This window comes from Pelodiscus sinensis, chromosome 22 (genome assembly GCF_052426305.1).
Source record: "Pelodiscus sinensis isolate ZL-2025 chromosome 22, ASM5242630v1, whole genome shotgun sequence".
Classification (NCBI taxonomy): Eukaryota; Metazoa; Chordata; order Testudines; family Trionychidae; genus Pelodiscus; species Pelodiscus sinensis.
The window spans coordinates 16714794-16739718 of NC_143073.1; the positions used below are offsets into that span (position 1 = coordinate 16714794).

General features: G+C 53.9%; 1 protein-coding gene across 1 annotated transcript; it reads left to right on the forward strand.

The window, feature by feature from the left end:
* The first annotated feature begins 4266 nt into the window (after positions 1–4266).
* NYAP1 (neuronal tyrosine phosphorylated phosphoinositide-3-kinase adaptor 1) lies at positions 4267–17002 on the forward strand. Its single transcript, XM_075907585.2, has 8 exons — positions 4267–4454; positions 5665–5904; positions 6354–6591; positions 8806–9095; positions 10129–11316; positions 11623–11829; positions 12150–12256; positions 12775–17002. Exons 3-8 carry the CDS (start codon positions 6401–6403, stop codon positions 13027–13029), a joined length of 2238 nt encoding a protein of 745 aa, XP_075763700.2. The 5' UTR covers positions 4267–4454; positions 5665–5904; positions 6354–6400; the 3' UTR covers positions 13030–17002.
* Positions 17003–24925: the final 7923 nt, after the last annotated feature.

Below are 24925 nucleotides of genomic sequence, written 5' to 3' on the forward strand. Positions count from 1 at the left end.
AGCCCCCCCGCCCCATTAGCCCCTTCACTGCCACAACCCCTGTAACAAAGTGGAGATTGTAGTCACCCGATTGCTTTGTTGCACGTGATTTCTACTGTGCTGTACTAAGCCCTCGTGTGCCTCAGTTTCTCTGGGCACTACACCAATATCTAGACGATGGGAATTTCGGTGACAGCCTCCCCCACGAACACAATAGCTGATACTTTCTGCAACCTGAGCCTGGGACGGGGGTGTGACCAGGTCACGCCCTTTGTCCGAAGAAGCCGACCAAAAGCTGGAGGCGCGTCAGACTACAGGGCTGATACAGGCTGCTGAGGGTGTGAGCGAGTCTCGCTGGCTTGGGGTGCTAGGAAGGGAATGGGAGCCCTTGGCTCTGAGCCTCCTCTCCCCAGATGGATGGTGCTGGCTGCTTCTGGTTCCTGTGCTGACAAGTCTGTTCTGTGCTGTGTCCCTGTCACCTAATAAATCTTCTCTTCTACCTGCCATCTGAGTCACATCTGGCTGTGGATGGGGGTGCAGGGCCTGGTGGTTCCCTTCCCCTCGATAACAGCCCTGGCCCCGTTAACCCCTTCCCTGCCACTGCCCTGCTAACCCCTTCCCTCCTGCATTTTGCCTGGCCCCTTAACACAAGAACTTATCCCTGCAACAAACCCTGTTGCCAACTCTGTCCATACATCTACACAAATGTGCCAAAGGTTAAATGGACTCAAATGGATCACAAAGCAAGGTAACATACAAAAACCCTTAGAATATGTTAATCTCCCTGGATGCTCAGTAACAGATTTAAAAGTAGCATCCTTCTACCAAAAAAACTGCAGAAGCAGACTACAAAGAGAAACAGCACAGCTGCAAAATTCATTTGCAAATGTAAGGATCAAATTAGAAGTGAATAAGGACTTAGAATGGTTCTCCTACTACAAAGGCAATTTTCTCCCTCCATATTCACAGCTTCCCCATCAGCTGCTGGGACTGAGCACATCAACCCAGACTGAACTGGCCTCTTTAACACTGGTCTTACACTTGATAACGAAGGATGAGTCTACACTGTACAGTTATTCCAAAATAAGCAGGTTGTGTAGAGTACCCAAACTCCCTTCTTTTGATGTGCTAGTTCATCTGTATATATCCCTGCCTCTATTTTTCCATTCTATGCACCTCATGAAGTGGGCTCTACCCATGAAAGCTGATGCCCACATAAATCTGTTAGTACTTAAGGTACCACAGGACTCTGCCTTGTTTTTACACACATACACCAGCAGGAAATTGTCACAAGCTTGAAAGATGCTGCTTCCTCCTGCTGGTGAATGAGGGGAAAGCACCTCCCCTCCATGCCACTGGCCATGCCAAGCCCACCTAGATTCTAGGAGACAGAAACTTACTCAGGTAAGGGGACCTTATGCAACTGGCCATCCCACCCCAGAGGTGGCTGCATCCCAACACCAGGCAAGAGGTCCTTGTGAAATCAGCCACCCCACCCCAGAGGTGGCTGCATCTTAGCGCTGGGCGAGGAGTTCCTGTGTAATAGGCCACCCCACACAAGAGTTGGCCCCCTGGTAACCATCTGTTATGCCCTAGAAGTGGCTGCCTCTCACCACCATGGAGGTGTCCCTGTGTAACAGGCTGCCCCACTCCAGAGGTAGCCACATCTCAGTCCCAAGCAAAGTGGCCATGTGTAACCCCCTCCTCTGCCCCAGAAGTGGCAACATCTCAGTGCTGGGAGAGTTGTTCCTGTGTAACCGGCCACCCCACTCATGAGGTGACTGCATCTCAGTGCTAAATGAGAGGTTACTGTGTAACTGACAGAAAAGAGGAGACTAAGGTGGGATATGATAGAGATTTATAAAATCCACTGGTGTGAAGAAAGTGAATAAGGAAAAGTTATCTACTTGTTCTCACAACATGAGACTGAATGAGGGGTCACCAAATGAAATTAATAGGTAGCAGGTTTAAAACAAACAAAAGGAAGTATTTCTTCACACAACACATAGTCAATCTGTGGAACTCCTTGCCACTGGATGTTGTGAAGCTCAGGACTTTAACAGGGATCAGAAAAGAGTCAGATAAAATCATGGAGCATACTTATTAGCCAGTGTCCCTAGCCTCTATTTGCCAGAAGCTGGGAATGGGCAACAAGGGCTGAATCACTTGATGATTCCCTGTTCTATTCATTCCCTCTGGGGCACCTGCCACTGGCCACTATTGGAAGATATGATCCTGGGCTAGATGGACCTTTGGTCTGACCCAGTCTGACCATTCTTATGACAGTTCCATCCCACAGGTGGCCACATCTCAGCCCCAGATAACCAGCCACCCCCACATCTCAGGCTACTTTTAGACTACAATGTTTTATTAGAAAAGGGTATGCAAATTGCACTCTGCAATTTGCATACCTTTTTCTGATAGTTTTGTTGGAAGAGGCTTTTCCAAAATTTGGCCCATCCACAGTGGGCCAAATTTCAGAAAAACCTATTTTGGAAGAGCCCATAGAATGAGGAAGACAGGGCTTCTGAAAGAGTGTATGTGCTCTTCTGAAAAAAAAAAAGCGGAAGAGCAGACACATTCCCTGGATGCAGCAGAGTTTTTCCAGGATATCACGGAAAACCCACGTCGCCTAGACGGAACCTCAGTGCCTGACAAGATATTCCTGTGTAAACGACTTCCCAGCACTAAGATGCCACATCTCAGCTCCAACCGGGAGGTTCTCTTGTAACCAGATGCCCCACCCCACAGGTGGCCATGTATAAGTGCCAGGCCAGGTGTCCCTGTGTAACCATCCCTCCCGCCCCACAAGTAACTGCATCTCAGTGCTGGGGGAGGGGTCCCTATGTGACCAACCACCCACTCCAGAGAGGGCCACATTCCAGCTCCAGGCGAGGGGTCCCCTTGTGCCCCAGAGGTGGCTGCATCTCAGCCCTGGGTGAGGGTTCCCTGTGTAACCAGCTGTCCTGCCCCATCTGTGGCCACATCTCAGCCTAGGCGAGTTGTCCCTCTGGGTATATCTACACTACATGGCTCCATCAACGGAGCCATGTAGTGTAGACATACCCTCTGTGACCAAACACAGACCTTCAGAGGTGGCTGTATCTCAGCTCCAGGTGAAGGGTCCTGGTGAAACTGGCCACTCCCCATGCCCAGAGGTGGCTGTATCTCAGTATTTGGTGGTGGGTGCTGTAAGAGCTGTTACAGCAACACAGGGTGTGGTCTCCTGCCCTGCTTGGTCTTTGACTCTGGAAAAATAGGGTTCATGGTCCAGGAAACAGGGACACATGATGCCCCCCTCGCAGGCCAGTTCGCAGGCTCTGGGGATTCCTGGGATGATCAAATACAGTTCTCCGCCTATTGTGGGGTGGCAGTGAAGGGCAGCAGCTGGGTGGGGAGGGTGCAAGTCGGGAAGAGCACTGGGGGTGGGGGATCTGTGAGTCAGGAGTGAAGGGCATCAGTGGAGGAGCTGTGGGGGGAGTGAGGGGCACCAATGGAGGTGCTGTGGGTGTGGGAGTAAAGGGCACTGGTGGGGCGTGCTGTGGAGGGAGTGATGGGATACTGGTACGGGGATGTGGAGGGCATCAATTGGAGATTGCAAGGGGGAGTGAGGGATACTGGTATGAGGGCTGCAGTTGGGGGGAGTGAAGGGCATTGGTGAGAGGGTTTTGGGGGGGAGTGAGAGGCACTGGTGGGGGAGCTGCAGGGGGAGTGAGTGGCACTGGGGAGGATGCGGGGGGGAGTGAGGGGCACTGGTGTGTGGGGTGCGAGAGGAGTGAGGGGCACTGGTGAGGGGCTGCGGGGGGAGTGAGAGGCAGTGGTGTGTGGAGTGCGGGGGGAGTGAAGGGCACGAGCGTGTGGGGGGAGTGAGGGGCACTGGAGTGTGGGGTGCGGGGGGAGTGAGGGGCGCGGGGCGGTGCGGGGGGGAATGAGGGGCACTGGTGAGGGGCTGCCGGGGGTGAGTGAGAGGGACTGGTGTGAGGGGCACGGGGCGGGGCGGGGTGGGGGGAATGGGGGCACTGGTGAGGGGCTGCAGGGGGAGTGAGGGGCACTGATGGGTGGGGTGCGGGGGGAGTGAGGGGCACTGATGAGGAGCTGCAGAGGGAATGAGGGGCACTGGTGTGGGGGTGCGGAGGGAGTAAGGGGCACTGGAGGGTGGGGTGCGGGGAGAGTGGGGGCACGGGGCGGTGCGGGGGGGAGTGAGGGGCACTGGTGAGGGGCTGCGGGGGGAGTGAGCGGCACTGGTGGGTGGGGCGTGGGGGGAGTGAAGGGCACGGGGGTGCGGAGGGAGTGAGGGGCACTGGTGGGGGACTGTGGGGACAGTGAGGGGCACCGCCGTCTCTCTCCCCGGCCTCCCCCCCCCCACGTTTCTCCATCCCCGGCTGCGGGGGGGCGGAGGGAGGCGCCGCGGGTTGGACGCTGCGTCAGCGGCAGCGGGATGGGGCGAGCGGAGCCGCGGGAGCCGAGCCGGGCAGGTACCGGAGCGTGCGGGGCTAGGCAGGGGTTGGGGGATGTGTGGGGCAGGGAAGTGAGCTGGGTGGGAGATGTAGGGGGCTGGGTAGGGGGCTGGAGAATGTGGGGGGCAGGGGAGGGGTCTGGGTGGGGGATGTAGAGGGCTGGGGGATGTGGGAGGCAGAGAAGGGAGCTGGGTGGGAGATGTAGGGGGCTGGGCAGGGGCTGGGGCATGTGGGGGACAGGGAAGGGGGTTGGGTGGGAGGATGTGGGGGCTGAGATGGGTGTGGGGGCAGGGAAGGGAGCTGGGTGGGAGGATGTGGGGGGCTGGGATGGGAGTGGGGGATGGACAGGAGGCTGGGGGCATGTGGAGGCCGGGCATGGAACTGGGGGAAGAAATGTAGTGCGCTGGAGGATGGGTGGGGGAGGGGAAGTGGGGGATAAGTGTGGGGTGGGGAGGGCAGATTGGAAGGGTGGGGGAGAGAGGGAGACATGTGGGGCTGGAATTGTGCATGGGGGAGACGGGTGCAAACCAGATCCCTCCAGTAACCCTCCCTTGGGGGCTGATTTAAGGAGAAACTGGGGACTATTTACCCTCTATGCCCCTAATTCAAGTGTGGGGGGGCCTCCTTGCCAGAGCCCTCCAGTCATAGTAATGGAGGGCTAGGGGCTGCAGAGATGGGGAAATGTGCTGGGGTGGTTATATGGGGCTGGTTGTTAGGGCTGCGGGGGGCTTGGGAAGGATATGGGTGCTGGAGTGTTTGTGGGGAGGTGGGAGAAAGGGATGGGACACTGGGGTGTTTGTGGGGGGCAGGAGGAAGGGGCTGAGGTGTCTGTGAGGTGGCTGGGGGGAGGGGATGTGATGCAGGGGTGTTTGTGGGGGCTGGTGGAAGGGGCTGGGGATCTGGGCTGTCTGCAGGGAAGCCAAAGGAAGGAGACAGGGCTCTGGGGTGTTTGTGTGGGCTGGAGAGAGTGGCTGGGCTGTCTGTGGGAAGGGCTGAGGATAGGGGCTAGAAAACTGGGGTGTCTGGGGGAGGCTGGGGGAAGAGGACAGGACACTATGGTATTTGGGGGACTGGAAGAAGGAGCAGGGAGGCCTGAGTGTCTGTGGGGGAGTCATGGGAATGGCACAGGACACTGGAGTGTTTATGGGGGCTGTGGAGGAAGGGAATGAGGGAGCTGGGGTCCAATTGAGGGGACCGCAGGCCACCGTGACCGCCCTTTCTCTGCCAGGCCCATAGTGGACCCCACGAGGTGCTGGAGGGCTGGGGGCAGCACCTCACACCGACCATGGACCGGAGACCCCCCTGAGCAGCGCCAGAAGAACCCGAGTTGCAGCAGACAGCGGGGGTGACAGGGACTCCTCCCCCCCAACTGGAGAGTCTGGGCCAGCCATGACCCCCACAGGTCCCTCCTGCCCCCTCGGATAGCTCAGTCCCTGGCTGCACTGCCCAGAGCCAGGCAGCACCCCAGGTACCAAGAGGCAGGGGAGGGATCTGGGGGGTTTTCTCTGTAATTCTCAAATACCCACCCCCAACCTCTCTCTAGCCCTTCTCAGAAACCCAACCCCCTCCTGCCCCCACATCACACCCAAATCTGGGGAGGGTCTGGCCTGTGGGTGTACAGAGGGGATAGAACCCAGGAGTCTGGAGGGGGAGTCTGCCCCATAGGTGTCTGGGGGGGGATAAAGCCAGGAGTCTGGGGGGAGGGGTCTGGCCTGTGGGGGATAGAACCCAGGAGTCCAAAGGGGTCTGGCCTGTGGGTGTCTGGGGGGATAGAATCCAGGAGTCTGGCCTCCCACTGCTATGCCTACACCCCAGTTCCACTAGTGCAGAAAGGACCCATCTCTCGGCTGCTGCCTGCTGCGGCCTTCGGTGCCCGGTGGTGCACTCGCCCACTAACTCGGTGTCCCTGCCCCGCAGTGCCCCGCAGGGCTCCCTGCCCACGCGGACTGGCCGCCCGAGGGAAGATGACCACGAGCCCCCAGGAGGCCCTGATCTCTGCCTTCCTGCACTTCATCGAGGAGCGGGGCAGCTGGGCGTACGGGGCGCTGAGCCAGACCTGCCAGGCGGGACATCCGCTGCGTGGAGACATGAACCTGCTCTACCGCAAGAGTAAGCTGGAGTGGCGGCAGCACAAGGATGATGAGGCCAAAAAGGGGTAAGCGGGGATCAGGACGCCTGGGTTCTCTCCCTGGCTTTGCCCCTTTTTGGGCTGCATCATTGGGCTCCTCCTCATGTTTCCTTAGATGCTTTATTACAAGGAATCCCCAAACTCAAGGCAGATTCTGACCCCAAGGGCCAGGAGTTGCCTGGGGCCATATTAGCCCACAGCTGAGAGGTAAAGGTCAGCTGCAGACCAGGTCTGCTGGCTCATCACGGCCCAGCCTGGCGAAGTTAAGGGGAGCTGGGGCAGCCACACAGCCCTATGAGGCCCAGGGCAGTTGCTGGGTGCTATCTATGGCAGCCACATGGTGGGTAGGGGTTTGGGGCAGGCCCTGTCCCTGTGAGTCTGGGGTTCAGGGCTGCCAGCCCAGCCCCCCAGGGTGTGAGAGTCTGGGGTCCAGAATTGGGGTCTAGACTGCCGGTGTCCTGCCCCCAGCCCTGTGGCATAGATAACACACATGTGGCACACAATATGGAGTAAGTTGAGAAGATCTGTCATAAAGCTTTAGAAGGGACTGTCTCTGGATGGCTGTTTATACAGGGATCCTTCACCCAGCACTGGGACAGATCAGGGTTCCCTCGCCCAGCACTGAGATGCAGCCAGGGTCCCCTCGCCCAGCACTGAGATGCAGCCAGGGTCCCCTCGCCCAGCACTGAGATGCAGCCATCTCTGGCTTGCCCCCAGGCCGCTGTGGCAGGGTGAGCCGTGGTGCCTGGAGCCATGCAGTCCAGGATCTGCGACTCCTTTACCCAGATCTCATGGCCAGTAGCTGCTGCAAGGCATTTCAGATGCAGGATAGAACAGAGGTTGCAGCAGCAGCTGGCTGTACTGGCAGCAGAGTGCCGCACGCATGCAAGATACAGCACAGAGTCCCGTTGCTGTCACTGCCCAGATGTAGCACGCTGCACAATGACTAGTGCACACGGCACCTGCATCCCACATGCCAATGCCATTCTCTGTGCCATTGCCGATGGCGCAAACACTGCTAGCCCTTGCACTAGTCATGCGATCATTGTTGTGCTCTGGCACCATGACACAGTCACAACTGGTAACATACACTGCATCTGCATGGAGTTCTAGGCACGCTGAGCACGGTGGTGCAGCCATTAGCACAAGTGCTATGTGTTCTCATGTGGCACCACTGGCTGCAGCCTCTGTGCCTGCCTTTGGGAGCAAGAGCAGCAGGGCCCTCCCTGGGCCAACAGGACAGGAGCCCTTGCCTGGGTTGCAGGGAGTGAAGGCTTGCGGGCCTGGTGGGAACCGTGGCACCCAGATGGAAACAGCTGGGCTGTGAGCCATGGTCTGGCTCCACTATGGGCATCTTAAGAGTCCCTCTCACCCGGGAATAACACTGGGAGGAAGCTGCGGGAGATTTGGGGAGGGGGCTGTGGCAGGGGCTGGTGGAGGCCTGGGGAGGGGACAGCAGCAGAGTCTGGAGGGCCCCTGGAAAGGGGGCTGAGGGAGGTCTGGGGAGTGGGCTGTGGCAGGAGCTGAGGAAGATCTGGAGAGGGGGCTGCAGTAGGGTCTGGGGGACCCCTGGGGAGGGGGCGACAGGACCTGAGGAAAATCGGGGCAGAGGGCTGTGGCAGGGTCTGGGGGGGTGCCTTTGGTGGGGGCTAAGGGATATCTGGGGAAGGGCTGCGGCATAGGTGAGGGCAGGTGTGGGGAGGGGGCTGTGGTGGGGACTGGCAGAGGCCTGGGGAGGAGGCTGGGGGAGGTCTAGGAAGGGGGCTGTGGCAGAGGCTGGGGGACCTCTGGGGAAGAGGCTGAGAGAGGCCTGGGGAGGAGACTGTGGCAGGGGTTAGGGGAGATATGAAGGTAGGGTGGCCAGATGGTTTCAACAAAAATACCAGACACTTAACATTACATCACAATCTACATGACATCTCATTTAGAAAATACCGGACATTTCTATTTTCTCAATTTGTTTCCCAAACAGAAAGTTCAAATACTGCACTGTCCAGTTCAAAACCGGACACCTGGCAACCCTAAGAGGGGGCTGGCTGAGGTCTGGGGAGGGGACTGGCGGAGATCTGAGCAGGGGGCTGTGGCAGGGGCTGGCGGAGGCGGGGGGATTGCGGCAAGGCCTGGGAGGGGGCTAGGATAGAACCCAGGTGTCCTGGCTCCCAGCCCTCCCCGCTAGCTGTTCCTGAGAGTAGAACCATCTGTGTCTCCCACCCTCACCCCTGGCTCTTTGTGTTCCTGCAGCTCCACCAAGGACCCAGGAGCGGGAAAGCTCCGGGACGTGGCCTCCTTCCGCCGCCACTTCCGGATGGGCTTCATGACCATGCCGGCCTCGCAGGAGCATGTGCCCCACCCCTGTGCCAGCGGCATGGCGCCCCGTTCCCTCTCCTGCCACTCAGTGGGTAGCATGGAGAATGGTGAGGGGGCCACTGGGGCTCGGAAGCCCCCAGCCAAGCCCCAGCGCCACCCCAGCACCAAACTCAGCGTGCCAGGCGAGGGGCCGGCGGCAGAGCTGGGCGGCAGCAGGAAAACTGGTGAGGCCTTTGGACTGCCTGGGCTGGGGGTTGGCATTCTCCAGTGTGCCATTAGACGGTGCTGTGGGGCAGGAAGTGGGATGGAGCTCAGTAGGGGGCGCTCTCCCTGGGCAGGCAGAGCCAGCCCCAATGCCCTGGCATGTACTAGGGATATAATAGCGTAGTCGATTTAAAGTTGATAAGCAAAAGCTTATAGGTTAATGCTATAGACTACATGCATTTCCCTCTCCCTCTCTCCCTGCCAGTACATTTTTCAGCAGGCTGGCAAGCAGCATGGCTCAGTCCTGGCTCGCACCGGGTCTGGGACCTACCCCTGCTGCTGCTCTGCATTTCAAGTGTATAAGGAGCCAGGCGGGCAGGCAGCTCAGCTCAGTTCCCGCTCGCGATGGGTCCAGGAGCTCAGACCCTCCCTATTCAGGGGCTGCCGCCTCTTTCTCAGAAGCAGCAGCACAGGACAACAGGCAGCCAGTCTACGAGGGGGACTGGTTTTTAAACTGGCTCCCCTCATGGACCAGCTCCCAGCTGGCACCCTGCACCTGCTGTCTGATACAGCGGCAGCAGTGCGGAGTGGTAGGGGTCTTCTCGGGAGTGAGGCCAGAGTGCACTGGCTGCCAGCCCTGCCCCCAGGGACTATAGAATAGTCGACTAACCGATAACATTTCATGAGGTTACTCGACTATTCGATTAACCGATATTTAACACCCCTAGCATGTACCCAGCGGGTGAGATGTAGCATATTGTTAGTGCACATTAACTAGCCCCCAGCTCTTGTGCCCAGAGTTGGGCTGGGAACCCTGCTGTCTGGGCCAAACCTCCGCTGCAGCAACTGGTCAGCTGCCTTCAATTCCCCCCACAGCTTCAGACCAGCCTGGGACTCCTCTGAGGTGCAAAACAGTGTGGCAGCATGTTTCAGCACCACTTTACTCCACCCCAGAGGTGGCTGCATCTCAGTGCTGGGTGAGGGGTCCTTGTGTAACCGGCTGCCCTGCCCCAGATATGGCTGCATTTCTGCTCTTCCTTCTCTCTCTCACAGGCCCCCAGAAGTCATTCTCCGAGAGCCGGGAGTTAGGACGCAAGGTGCCCCCCCAGAAGCCTAAGCGGAGCCCCAACACCCATCTCTCAGTGTCCTTTGATGAGACCTACAGCCGCCCCTTAGTGACTCCACCAGGCGGAGGGCCCCCGCCGCGGTTCAGTAGGGCCTTCTCCCACGGCTATGCCAAGAGCTCAGACCCTGAAGACGAGGAGCCCGTCTATATTGAGATGGTGGGGGATGTTTTCCGGGGCGCTGGGGTCCCCCAGCCACCCCCCCCTGTGCTGGACGAAGACTCCGATGACAGTGAGGCGATCTACGAGGAGATGAAATACCCACTGCCCGAGGAGGCTGGTGAGGGGCGCGCCGATGGCCTGCCCACCTCCCCCCACCCACGCCAAGCTAAGAGGCTGGGGACCCCAGCCTCCCCCTGTGACATCCCTCCTCCCTTTCCCAACCTGCTCCAGCACCGTCCACCCCTTCTGGCCTTCCCCCAGGGCAAAGGGCACAAAGCGGGGAGCCAGGAAGCCTCCAAACTGCCTGTGCCGTGCCACACCAAGGAAGCACCAGCCACTTCCCATCCACCCAGCCACCAAGTCCTGGCGCCCTCCGGTCGAGCCCGCAGCCACTCTACACCGCTGCCCCCGCAGCCCGCCGGGCAGCCCAAGGTGGAGAAGGAGCTGCCCAGTTCACACAGCATGATCTGCCCGCCGGCCAAACCGATGCCCTCCCTGCTGCCTGTGCCGCAGCCAGCCAAGGACAAGCCGGCCGTCTCCTACACCATGGTGTACTCAGCTGTCAAAGTCACTGCCCATGCGGTGCTGCCAGCTGAGCATAAGGCAGAGAAGGAGATCTCCGTCCTCCATGGCATGTTGTGCACCCGCCCAGCCACCGTGCCCGTCTGCAAGCCAGCCCAGCGCCCAGAGCCACCCCTGGGCATGCTGTGGACTTACCCAGCCTCGTGCGGGGCTCTGAAGCGTCCCCCGGCCTACGAGAGCATCAAGGGAGCAGCCACCAAGGCCTGTGGGGCAACACCACCCACAGGGAACCTCCAGCTGCACGACCGTGGGGCCTTCGCCAGCATCGCCTGCTCCCACGTGGTGGCTGGCACAGAGGAGGAGATGCTGGGTGTGGGGTGGGCACTGCAGAGGAAGGGACTTTTTGGCAATCGGAAGGGCAAGGGGCCAGAGAGTGAGTATGGGAATGGGGCAGGACCTGTCCCTTCTAGGGGGCGCTGGCCCCCACCTGGCTGCAGGGCAAAGACTGGCTGGTTCAGGGGGGTGGGAATGGGGCATGGGCTTGTCCCTTCTAGGGGGGCGCCAGCTCCCACTCAGCCCCGGATCAGGGACTGGCTGGTTCAGGGGGGTGGGAATGGGGCATGGGCCTGTCCCATCTAGGAGGGTGCCAGCTCCCACCTGGCACCAGGTCAGGGACTGGCTGGCTCGGGGGTGGGGAATGGGGTGTACTCCCATCTCACTCTCTGCTTTGCCCTGGCAGAGCCCATGGAGGGCGCCCGGGTGTGGAACGGCAACGGCGAGGCCCCACAGAAGCTGGAGAGAGAGGAGAAAGCCCCGGCGGCAATGGCACTTTCTGGGATCCCCATTCGGGCCCCAGGCCCTGAGGGAACGGTGCCCAAGCTGCCAGGCTGCCGCACAGGGCTGCCTGTGCCATGCCAGACCTTCCCTGCCTGTCATCGCAATGGAGGTACCACTCAGGGCACACCGGGCTGCTGGGCATGAGGTGGGCAGGAGGGACCCTGGTGCAACCCGCCCTCGTGTCCAGGTGCAAGGGGTGGAGCCAGCAGTAACCTCTGTTCCTTTGAAGCAATTATGGGGGAACAGACAGGCCTGGAATGCCTATCAGAAGTGGTCAGCAGTGGGTACTCTCCTCCAACTCAGAGCTGATCCCAGCATAGTGGGGGATGGGCACGGGGCTCCCTGTGGGGGTACTGTGCCATTTGGGGCAGGGCAGGGAGTGCTGTGCTCTATGATGACCTATCTCACTGCTGGCTCCCTGCTCCCCAGATCTCATGGGGGGTTACCGCCTGGGCCGGTCGGCCTCCACCTCCGGGGTGAGACACACCACACACACATCGAGACCCTGCAGCCACCCCAAAGACACACCCAGCCTGGTAAGACACCTGGCAACCCTGGGAGACAGGGGAAGCCTAGGGGGGCTGGCAGGGGCTGCGGGTTTGGAGTGAGGGGCACCGGCAGAGCTGCGGGGAGCTGAGGGCTGGGCTGGCAGGGGCTGCAGAATGGGAGTGAGGGGCACCGGCAGGGCGGGGGGGGGCAGGGCTGCAAGGGCTGTGGGTTGGGAGTGAAGGGCACCAGCCAGGGCTGGGGGAGAGGGAGGGAGCAGAGCTGGGCTGGCAGGGGCTGTGGGTTGGGAGTGAGGGGCACCAGCAGAGCTGGGTGGAACCCAGGACTGGGCTGGCAGGAGCTGTGGGTCAGGAGTGAGAGGCACTGGGAGGGCTGGGCTGGCAGGGGCTGCGAGTTGTGTTTGGGGACCACTGAGGGAGCTGCGGGGACCCCCAGGTTGGGACAGTAATACCCCTCTCCCCCCGTTGTGTGTTGGGAGGGATGTGGCGGAGAATGGGGGCTCAGGGCATGCTTGGCGGCATTTCTCACTCTGCGCTCCCATGGGTAGGGCCTGCCGCCCCTGCCACCGGTGCCTACGGTGGCGCAGGGGGCCCAGCAGCGGGATGGGAAATTGCTGGAGGTAATCGAGCGGAAGCGCTGCGTGTGCAAGGAGATCAAAGCCCGCCACCGGCCACAGCGCAGCTTCTGCAAGCAGGAGAGCATGCCCATCCTGCCCAGTTGGCGCCGCCCCACGGACACCCGCAAGGCGGGCACACCACCCTGCCGGCGCCAGCAGACAGTGCTATGGGACACGGCCATATGACGCCAGGGGGATGGATGGCCTGGCTCCTGCTCCGTTCCAGCCACACTGCCTTAGACAGTGAGGGACAGCAGCCCCCTGCGGCCGGGGTAAGGGCGTGAACTGCTGGCCTTTGACCCTCTGCCCTCCTGGCGTCTTGATGCCATGGCACCCCTGCTGGAAAGACCCTGTTGGATGGGCCAGGGACAGCTGGACTGCGAGTGAGGCCTGGATCAGAGGTGAAGGGGGTGGGAGGAAGCTGGGATTTTAGGCAGGATCCTAAGTGGGGGTAACAAGACTCCCTGCTGTGCCAGATCACTGCCCCTGGACTGGCTCTGGGGGGTCACAATCAGGTGTTACTGGTGTCGATCGCAACCACACCACCGCCCTTCCGTCACCCAAAGCCACAAGGGGAAGAACAGACAGGACTGGGGTGGCCAGGTTTGAAGGTTGGGGTGGGGAGGAGACCAAAGGTCTCTGCGACAGTGTTCCCTGCAAGCCAGGTGCCTGTGCAGCTGCTCAGGAGAGATTCCAATGTTGCCTGGCTGATTAGCAGAACGCCCGCAGATAGGTGTTTCTCCTGGTAGTGCACATCCACACATGCCTTGGTGCAGCTAAACATTTATTCCGTGCATGGATGGAAAAGATTAGAGGGAACATTGCTCTGCAGGAAACCAAAATCAACCCCAGCCATCTGCCCCGCTGACCCCCAAATGCCCCTCCTCCACCTTACAGTGAGCGCAATTCCCTCCTGCTGCTGCCACATCCCATTTTTAGGCATTCGGCTGGACCGACGTGGGATGTGGGCCTGCTTTGCGCACCCCCACTGCCTGGAGGCGCTAGCTGCTGGGGGGAGTGGTCTCCCGCCATGACGCCTGGGTTCTCCCTCCCCTTGATATATTTAATTTACTTGCTGGGGGATGGGAGGCTGTATTGAGTGTAATGAGATGATGAAACTGCTTTGCAAAATATTTATGCTGGGTTGGGATGGGGGGGGGGAGTATTTATAAAGACAAATAAAGCATCAAGCAGCGGTTCCCATTCCATTTTCCACCATCTCTTTGGGAAGGCAAACAATTCGTCTGGGGACGCAGCTGAGTTTAGTTCTGGGCTGGTTGGGGCAGATTTACAATGGGGTTCATGTCTCTTGGCACAGTTTCAAAGGAAAAGAGAATCTGAGATGGGGGAATAGATGAAAAAGTTATTTGAAATGCAGCTTGATTTACTGCTCTTTAGTGGAGGACTGGCTAGTGGTTACAGCAGGGGGGTTGGGAGACAGGACTCCTGGGTTCTCTTAAACTCCATGTTTGGCAACTAGGACAAATCCATCGCCTGTCTGTGCCTCTGTTTCCTCACATGGGGAGGATTTAGAGCAGAGGGGTCTCAGCACTAGGACTCTTGGGTTCTGGGCCCAGCTTTGCCCCCGCGCACTGTGTGACCTCAACCAAGTCACTTTCACCGCTCTGTGCCTCCAATTCCCCCCACATGAGCACTCCTGTCCCCTGCCAGCAGCAAACAGCGCACCACTCTTCGCTAGCACGGATGCTAGTCCAGAGCTCAAGGCTTTGCTCTGACACACACAGCCGGCATGGAGGTGAGGAACGGATGGATGTGTCTTTGCAAGGGGAAGCAGTGTTCTGAACTAGTGGCAGAGGAGGCAGAATGCGTGCTAGCCAGCCCTGGGTTCCACAGCCCTTCCTGCGATGTTTCCATCTGAAAATGCCATTTGGAGCAAATAGCAACATTTGGGGGTTTCAGGTCAAATGGTTTTATTTTAGATTACATTATACCTTATTCTTGTTCATCCAAGCAAACTTTAAAGCAATGTTTCTACTTTATCCAGAAAGATTTTTTAAATTGATTATTATATATAATGTAATCTAACATTTTTAAAAAAACCTTCAACTAAAATAGGAACGTGTTTCAATTTTGACTTTGTTTACATACAACATATGCGATTACTGTATGCAATTTTTTCCATTTAATTTTAGAACCTAGCAAATTATAATTATATTTCATGCTATTTGTTATATACCATATATTATTTATTGAAAATTAATAGGTAGCAGGTTTAAAACAAATAGAAGGAAATACTTCTTCACACAATGCATAGTCAATGGGTGGAATTCCCTGACAGAGGATGTTGTGAAGTCTGAGACTAAGTCTGAGACTCGTTTTTTGAGGAGTACAGGATCTGTCGAAAAATCACCCTGCTGTCGGCAAAACCACATCTAAATCACAGTTCCAGTTTCGAAATGGCACTTGTTTGAAACAGCGCCAGGACACGATTTTGCAAATGAAGCGCAGGATATTTAAATCCCTGCTTCATTTGCACTTTCGATGTGCTTTATTTACATCCCTCTGCCAACAGAGGAGTGTAGTGTAGACACGGCCTGACAGGGTTAAAAAAAAACAGGACTATGCAGCACTTTAAAGACTAACAAGAGGGTTTATTAGGTGAAGCTCATCACCTAATAAACCATCTTGTTAGTTTTTAAAGTGCTGCATAGTTCTGTCTTTTGTTTCGGCAAGACCAGACTAACACGGCTACATCTCTATTAGGGTTCAAAAAAGAGCTAGATAAATTATGGCAATCACAATAAACAATGCACACCCAGTCACCAATCCAAAATCCATGCCAAAATCAATGGCAATTAGCCAGGATGGGTCTCTGTTTGCTATGAGCTGGGAATGAGCGACAGGATGGATCACATGATAATTCCCTGTTCGGTTCATTCCCTCTGTGGCACATGGCATTGGCCATTGTCAGAAGACTGGATCCTGGGCTAGATGGGCCTTTAGGGTGTGTCTAGACTACCTAGTTTTGTCGACAAAAGTGGACTTTTGTTGACAAAACAATACCAGCGTCTACACTACCGCGGAGTTCTGTCGACATAATGTCGACAGAACTCCGTGGTTTTGTCGACGCTGGTATACCTCATTTTACGAGGCATAACACTTTCTGTCGCCAGAACTCTGTCGACAGAAGGTGTTATTGCCTGTAACACTGCGTCCAGACTACGGAGTTCTGTCGACAAAGCGGCTTGCTTTGTCGACAGAACTCCATGTGTCTGGACGCAAATTGTCGACGGAAGTTTTGTCGACAGTATCTGTCGACAAAACTTCCGTCGACAAAACGCGGTAGTCTAGACGTACCCTTAGTCTAGCCCACTATGATCAAACTTTTATATTTAAATAAAAAGACCAAACTTTAAACCAAATATCAAAACAAAAAGTTTATTATTTTTTATTATAAGTTGTATTATATATGTAATATAATTAGGGTTGGAAGAATTATGATTTTTATTGATAAATATTGGTCAATATTACTTTCACCAGACACACACATCAATTAAAATATTTCCATCAAAGATAATGAAAATGTACAGATTAGGAAAGGTAAGAAAAATGCTACTTGAGAACTTATTGGAGTTGAAGAGTATTTACTTTATATATTTTAACTTGATTTGACAATTAATGTTTTAATCTCAATTGTCACTTTACAATTATTGTTTGACCTCCCATTGTCTGGTCTACTATAATTTCTTGCAACTCTGAAAATTTAGAGTGATAAAAATAAGGGGAAAATGCTTAAAATCCATAATAATATATAAAAATGCTTAAAATAAACTGTCAAAATTATAAATAAAAATTGAATTCTGCCAAGCCTACATATAATTCATGATCAAATCAAATAAAAATTGTTTCTGACAGTTTTCAGTTAGATTGAACTATACACTGTCATTCTAAAATGTTATTATTTACAGTAGGTTTTGGATTCTTTTTGATTTCTGATTAATTTAAAATATATCACAAATAAAAATACAATTATCAATAATCTAATTTTGAAAAAGTCATCTTGGAATTAAATGTTTTAATTTGCAATTATAATCTAAATGTTACTTTTTTATTGATTGTTCTATATAGTAAATCATAATGGGTATGTCTACACAGCAACATTATTTCAAAATAACTTAGGGTATGTCTACACTACCCTCCTAGTTCGAACTAGGAGGGTAATGTAGGCATACCGCACTTGCAAATGAAGCCCGGGATTTGAATTTCCCGGGCTTCATTTGCATAAGCGGGGAGCCACCATTTTTAAAACCCCGCTGGTTCGAACCCCGTGCAGCGCGGCTACACCGGGCACGAACTAGCTAGTTCAAACTAGGCTTCCTAGTTCGAACTACCGTTACTCCTCGTGAAATGAGGAGTAACGGTAGTTCGAACTAGGAAGCCTAGTTCGAACTACCTAGTTCGTGCCCCGTGTAGCCGCGCTGCACGGGGTTCGAACCAGCGGGATTTTAAAAATGGCGGCTCCCCGCTTATGCAAATGAAGCCCGGGAAATTCAAATCCCGGGTTTCATTTGCAAGTGCGGTATGCCTACATTACCCTGCTAGTTCGAACTAGCGGGGTAGTGTAGACATACCCTTAGTTTGCGTCTACATAGCAGGCAGTTATTTTGAAATAATGTCAAAATACTGGTAAACTGGAGGACTTCTTACTCCAACTCCTGTAACTCTCATTGTACGAGGAGTAAGAGAAGTCGGAAGAAGAGTGCTCTATTTCAAAATAAAGTGCTGTAGACACTCCCAATTTCGAAATAGGCTATTTTGAAATAAGCTACACAATTGATATAGCTCACTTTACGTAACTTTTTTCAAGTTAAGCCCTGCAGTGTAGACACACCCAATATGAACAAATGAAAAGTCAAAATTGAAACAAAAAATCCAGTTTTATCAAAACGATTTTTCACCCCCAAATATCACTCAGCAGGGAATTCAGAAATAAGTTAGGTACATTCTGATCTGGAGGGATTTCAGAATAACCATGGAAAAAAATTCTGCTTTGCACAGATGCCCACAAGGGACCTCGAATCTGTCCACCCTCCTTTCCGATTATGGAAGGACAAGGTAGGGATACACACTAGCATAATCTCCGCACCCAGCACACAAGTGTTACATATCCTATGTGAAGGTGGAGGGAGTCCATCATCCCAGCCTTATCTCTCCACATGCAGGCAGCTACACAAACAAAAGCCAATGCACATGATTATCCTAGCTCAAGCTGGAGGATATTTTGGCAGCTTGGTAGGTGCAGAGGGGGCAGGAAGCAGCTTTTTGGTTTCTCTTTGCATTTCTAGAGCAAGGTGGATACAACAAGGGGGGTACTCTAGTATTTAGACTCCTAGGTTCTATCTCTAGCTCTGTGAAGGAAATGATGTCTAGTGGTTAGAGCGGGAAGGTTGGAATCAGGAATCCTGGGTTCTCATCTGGGAGGGGAGGAAGGGTTGGTGAGTTAGAACAGGGAGCAGGGTCTGGGAGCCAGGACTCCTGGATTTATTGTAGCTCCACCCTTGCTTTGCTACACAATCCCAAGCAAGTCACATCACCGTGCTGTGCCTCAGTTTCCCCCATGAAAGTGTACTATATTGCCTTCGCTGCCACCACAATAATTGCAAGGCCTGGGTATGGCCATGCAGTGCTTTAGGATTCAGAGACAAGTGAAAGATGGTTCTTCTATTTACCCTTCTTTCGGGCCAGCCAGGCAAGTGGCTGGAAGCTACTTTGCCAATATACCAGGGTGTGTCCTGTCCTGAGGGAGCTACCCTACCTGCAGAACAAAGGACAACAACAATGTATTTAAAGTAGGGTCACTGCAAAAACAAACACACCAAGGTGTTGCCAAAAAACAAGTGTTGAATTGCCTCTGTATTTAGGGTTATTTATTTTTGAGGAATGGGCATTTCTTTTGTAAAGTGATTCTGTGCACTATTAAAAGAGAACTCCGCTAACAAGTCTCCGTGTCTGTGGCCTGGTGATTCTTTCATTCCAGACAGGAGGGTGGATGGGCTGCAAGGTTTCTTTCATTCTAGGCAGGAGTACAGAGCCCAGCTGGGACCCAGGCTTCCTAATAAAGAAGTTGCTAGCTCTAGCTTGCTTGAGTCTACAATGCACCTGTGCCAATCACATGTGAAGCTACCCTGAAATCTCCAGCCATTCAATGGGCCACACTTGGAAGTCTAATGAAATCTACCAACGGTGCTAGCACCATCAGCTTTCTCAACACTGATCCAAGCAGGCAAATTAGAAGAAGCTATCTCTTGGGATGCTTCTTGGAGCCCTGGTCAGGCCGTACATGTGGCCCCTGCTTGGTTCAGCCCTGAGTCACTTAACTGCTCGCCATCTAATGGTTGGCACCTACTGAGGGGTTTTCCTTGTTGAAGAGGTTGATTCCCTGGGCCTCAGGCCTGGCTAGTGCTTTGATTAGGCTGGTGTGTTCCTTTTCTTCCCCTGTGGGAGAGCAATGCTATCCCAAGGTTCTCTTGGGACATGGTTCAGAGTACCGAGTCTCCCATTCCCAGACCAGTACTGACTTGGTGAGCACAGGGCCCCAGCACACTCCCAGTGGGCCCTGGGGGAGCCAACCCCCTGGCATCTCTAGGAATTCCCAAAGAGAATCTAGTCCGGCTGCCTGGCTAGCACAGTTTCACCCTCTGTACCGAGCCCAATCTGGCTAGACTCCTGTAGTGGGATCTTAAGGCATGGAGCAAAGGGGCAGAAGTAAAACAGGGGCAGGAATCCCATTCTGAGGGTCTCTGGATAATAGGCCCCATTTTCTAATGTGCGGTCCAATCTGGGGTGCTTGGTTGAGCATGCAGTGGGCTGGGTCTTGACTACAGCTCAGAGTGACAAATGCACAAAGTCGGACTCCAACAAACAGCAGCCATATATGCACTAATGCATTCCCTCTGTTATGGCCAGGGAGAGAACCCAGGAGTCCTGGCTCCTAGCTCTCTGTTCTAACCACTAGGCAATGCTCCCCCTCTCGCCCCATTTCACCCATGCTGCCATTGAGATAAGAAGAGCCTCTAAACCAGTGGTCCCCAACTTTTTGGGGCTGCTGGGCACCCGGGGGCAGGGCCACCCATACGCCACATGCCCAGTGCTGGCACCACCCATGCACCGCACTCCTGGGGCCGGCACCACCCATGCGCCGCACTCCCGGGGTCGGCACCACCCATGCGTTGCATGCCCGTGGCCGGCGCCGCTCCTGTGCTGCGCACCCAGGAGCCAGCAGTGCCCATGCACCGCACGCCTGGGGCCAGCGCTGCTCCTGTGCTGTGTGCCCAGGGGCTGGCACAGCCCATGCACTGCGCGCCTGTGGGCGGGCCCAGCCCCAATCACTCGGCGGGCAGCCCCAATCACTCGGTGGGTGCACAGAAATGGCCCGGCGGGCGCCATGGCACCCGCAGGTACTGAGTTGGGGATCACTGCTCTAAACAAATTCCCAAGGTGGGGAATGACCATGGGGATCTTTCCCAGGGCTGTGGCAGGTTCTCCATCACTGGCAAATCCAGCTAGGATGTTTGTTCCAAAGCTCCAATCTCTGGCCAATGTCTTGTGGTGTGTCGGACTGATAGCCCCTGCTGGACTTTACATTCATGAATCAACCTCTTCTAGAGAGATTTGTGCATCAGATCTTCCTGAACCCGTCTCAGCCAGCCAGTTCTTCTCTCTCAGCTAGTTCCTTTCTTGGATTCTTAGCCTAACTTCCTGAGGGAACTGCAGCCACTTAGCCCTGGATTCAGCCCCGTCACTCAGGCTGGACTAAGCATCTTCCTGACAAGCTCCAGCCCGCATGGAAAGCCACCCAGGGTCTGTCTACACCAAAATGCATTTTGAAATAGCTTTCCTCCCTCATGTCCTTCCACTTACCCCTCCCTAGCCATCCTTCCTGATGTAAAATAAATACACATATTTTCATGAACACAAACTCTCTTTAACAAAACTGGGTGTGGGGATGGGGAATGAAACTGGTGAGACTGGGGAAAGGAGACGGGAGAGGGGAAGAGAGAGTGTGGGAGAGGGGAGGGGAAAATCTGGGAGGAGAGAGCTGGAAGGGAGAAGCAAGGGGAAGAAGGGGAAGGGGAAGCTCAGGGCTCAGGTTTGGGGGTCTTGCTGGACCAAGTTGATTTTCATGCAAAGCTGCTCCTGGGTTCACCTGTGGCCTTTGATGGACAGGCTGGCAGATATCCTGCCATAGACAGCCGCGTTCCTCCATCTAGTGTGGAGATCATGGACGTTGGGGGCATCCCCCCCAAACCTGAATAAGGTCCATGATCTCCACCCTGGACCAGGAAGACGCCCGCCTTCTCCGGGCCCTGTCAGGCTCCTGGGAGCTGGCAGACTGCTCCTGGGGAGCGGTGGAGGGCTGGCTGCCAGTGGCTTGCTGGCTAATATTGTGGGGCCACTGGGTCAGGGGCAGTGACTGCTGGCTCTGGGCTGGCAGGCTTGGAGCTGGCCCAGGCACTGTGGCCAGAGTCAACCCCTTTAAGGGCTCTGGAGAGTGGGGAGGGAAAGGAGTGTTCTTGGTTGAGGCCGGAGTGGCCACCAGGGCACCCTGGGAAGGTTAGAGGCCCCCTATTTCTATATAAGTGTCTACCCAGCACTTATTTCAAAATAGGTATTTCGAATTTGGCGTTATTCCTCGTGGAATGAGGTTTACCAAATTTGAAAGAAGTGCTCTGCCATTTCAAATTAATTTTGAAATAGCAGTTTGGCTGTGTAGACGGTAGTAAGGTTATTTCGAAATAATGGCTGTTATTTCAAAATAACTTTACAGTGTAGACATACCCCCAGAGACAGAGATATTCCCAGTGTCCCGCTCCCTCAGGAGTCTGGTCCAGTGTTCCCTGTAAGCTGAGCATTTAGATGCCTAGCCAGAAGAGATTCATGCGCTGCCCAGGTGATTAGCAAAGCACCCACATCATGTTTTTACTGGTGGTGCACATTCACACATGCCTTGGTGCACCATGAAAAATGTATTCTGCGCATAGATAGAAAAAATTAGAAGGAACAATGGTCTGGTCCAGTGATTAATCACCCACACTGAATTGCTGCCTCATGGCTTATTGGAATGCATCTGGCTTTAACTCCCAACTGCTGGCTCACATTCTCTCCTTCTCCACTGAACAGCCCTATTGCACCTGGTGTTTTTCCCCCCCATGTAGGTACATATATAACCACCACTGGTTCTTATCTGTTGCTGTGGTCTAGGTGGCACTGCATGGGACTGTGAACCACACTGGGTATATGGCTTACATATAGACACCATGATCTGATCACTTCTCACTCTTCTCAATAGATCACACTCTGTAGTCTAAGATATTTCCTCCTGTCCTTCAGTAACTTTTTGGTGACATTTTTCTATTTCCCGTGAGCTTTTGGGCATCATGTTTTAAATGTGTTCAGAACTAGATGCAGTATTCTAGCAGCCTTCTCTCCATCTTAGGTGACCGTCAATGTTCTGCCTGTCCAGCAGTATATTTATTTCAAATATTTTTACCCTGTCTATTTAAAATATTTGAGGCGGCTTACAAAATGTTTTAAAACACAATACAAATATACATACAAATTTAAAAATATGAGACCCCAGAGGGACAGAAAACTTGCTAAAAACATCTTGAAAGGAGGAACACACACATACAGACTCAAACACCAATAAAAGCACAAGAAAAAAGGGCGGCTTTAGCCTGACACTGAAACAATGCTAACGTTGGCGCCATGCGAATATCCCAAGGAAGAGAATTCCACAGCCTGGGAGCAAAAGCTGAGAAGGCCCTGTTCCACTTAGACGTTAATCTTATCTCTGTAAGTGGGGGAACACTGAGCAGAGCCTCCCCAGCTGACCTCAATCCCCAGGAAGGTTCATATGGGAGAAGATGGTCCTTCAGATACCCCAGACCCAACCCGTTTAGGACTTTATAGGTCATAACCAAAACTTTAAATTGTGCCTGGAAACATACCAGAAGCCAGTACAGCTGCCAGAGCACTGGCATCATGTGCTCTGTATAACAAGTATTAGTTAAAACTCAAGCAGCTACATTCTGGACTAGTTGAAGTCTCCAAAGGCTCTATAGAGGCAACCCTAAGGTGTGCTTTTAACAGTGCTATTGCTATATGTCTTCAGGCACTTGTATGGTCCTTGTGACAACACTTATGGCAGTTTAGTTACAGTGTGCTTCATGCTGGTACAGTTTACTGCGGTAGTGGGCAACCTGCGGGCCCGCATGTGGCCCATCAGGAGTTTATTTGTGGCCTGCAAGACACTTCATTTACCATTTCTCACGAGCAGGATTGCCAGCTTCCACAGATTTCCATCCATGTGGGCTTTTTCCTACTGCTATTATTCAAGTGACATGCACATCAGCCAAGAGCACGCACACAACACTGACTGCATACACCAGCTGGTGGTTTGGTTCCCTCTAGGTGCACATGCCCCTGGTAGTGGGAGAAGATTTTGCATGCCGCACCACCACACATACACACACCCTGCCAAATCAGGATTTGGAGGCATGGGAGGACTTGTCTCCTCCCACCCCGCCCCCATCGGGCAAGAAGCACATAGTGCTTAGAAGCGCGGCGCCCCTTGCAGAGCTGGAGGAGACTTTGCATGCTTCTCCCATCCCCAGGTTCTGATTGGCCTGGGGGCAGGTAGAATGTGCAGTCTCTCACTGCCCATCCTGGGCACTGTCAGGATTGACTAAGTGCCGTGCGCTCCCTGGTCTCTAGGTCCTGATTGGCCTGAGGGCAGGGGAGTGGCAGGGCCTCAGCAGGCCGGATCAACCCACTTGACAGGCCGGATCTGGCCTGCAGAGGCTCTTTTGCCCACCCCGGTGTACACCCTCTGCAACCAATCAAAGTGCTGCTACGATTCAATTGGCACACCCTGCAAATTAGCAAAACTACTCTCTCCTGGGAGACTGTCTTGGTTATGACAATCTAGAAGCCCACTGAGATGAAGGAGAGCCACTCATGTGGCCCACTCACTAGCCTGAGTTTCCCATGGATGGCTTACTACTCTACAGGAGTGGAATAAGCTATGGTAGTCTAAGGCAGTGTGGTCACAGGATAAAGCACTGGACTGGAATTTAGGAGACCTTCATTTCTCTGCCTTTTTCTCCATCTTGGCTAATAATATCAATTCCTTTGTAAAGTAAAAAAGCTCCATAGTTATCCATGAACATCTCTCCTCCGCTCAGCACATGAGCAAGGGCTGTGTGCACAGGAGTGGTGTGCGGGCCAGCCTTCACACTGCAACATACATTCAGTTCACTGAAGTCCTGCCTTCAGTGAGGAATTGGGGATGTCCCTCCAACATGCACACATTTCAATCATGTGCCTTTCAGAACGTCTCACTTTCACAAGGACACTCACAGTGAATTTCAAGCAGGCATATGGGGGTAGGGAGCAGGATATGCATGTAAATTGGTGAGGCCAGCACATCTGAGGCGGCTAACTCAGGCGGAACAAATTGGAGGCATCCTTCCTTCCCTCACGCATGTTCCTACCTCAGTTTCCCTGCACCCCTTTTGCTGACACCAATCATAGTGTTTATATTTCCACTGCGCTGGGAACGGAGGGAGTCATGTAAGGCTAATGCTGTAAATAGAGCATTAACTAAACAGTCACAGACTGTAGTTATTGTTTTATGATGTTGCTTTTCTCTGGACTCCAGAATCGTCCATAGCTTTTGCCGGAGCAGAATGCAATATTCCAGAGGGGGCCTCTGCAGAGAAGGGGCAGAGTCTATGCTACCATTAATACCCCTGGACAGCACAAGGCAGTGTTCTTATTGCAGCCAAGTGGGACCCTGGAGACAAGGTGGCTGAGGTAAGATCTTTCTGTGGGAGAGAGAGACAAGGTTGCAAACTGAAAGAAATATAATAAAGTTTATCTCACTCACCTTGTCTCTTCATTATTGTAGCAAACAGTTCAGTGGGAAATCTCTCACCAAAATCAGCCAAGCAGCAGAAGTCAAGCCCAACAAATAACAATATTGGAATGATAAATATCCCAAACCTGAATTATAAAGGTTCACAATTACAACTCCTTGGTTGGAAAGTGAATAAAAGAA

What these genes read in the sequence shown, in the direction of transcription:
- NYAP1 (XM_075907585.2), top strand. Translation starts at nt 6,401, where the DNA reads ATGACCACGAGCCCCCAGGAGGCCCTGATCTCTGCCTTCCTGCACTTC. An exon ending in GATGATGAGGCCAAAAAGGG is followed by an intron (nt 6,592 to 8,805) that starts GTAAGCGGGGAT and finishes GTGTTCCTGCAG; the next exon opens with CTCCACCAAGGACCCAGGAG. An exon ending in TGCCTGTCATCGCAATGGAG is followed by an intron (nt 11,830 to 12,149) that starts GTACCACTCAGG and finishes CCTGCTCCCCAG; the next exon opens with ATCTCATGGGGGGTTACCGC.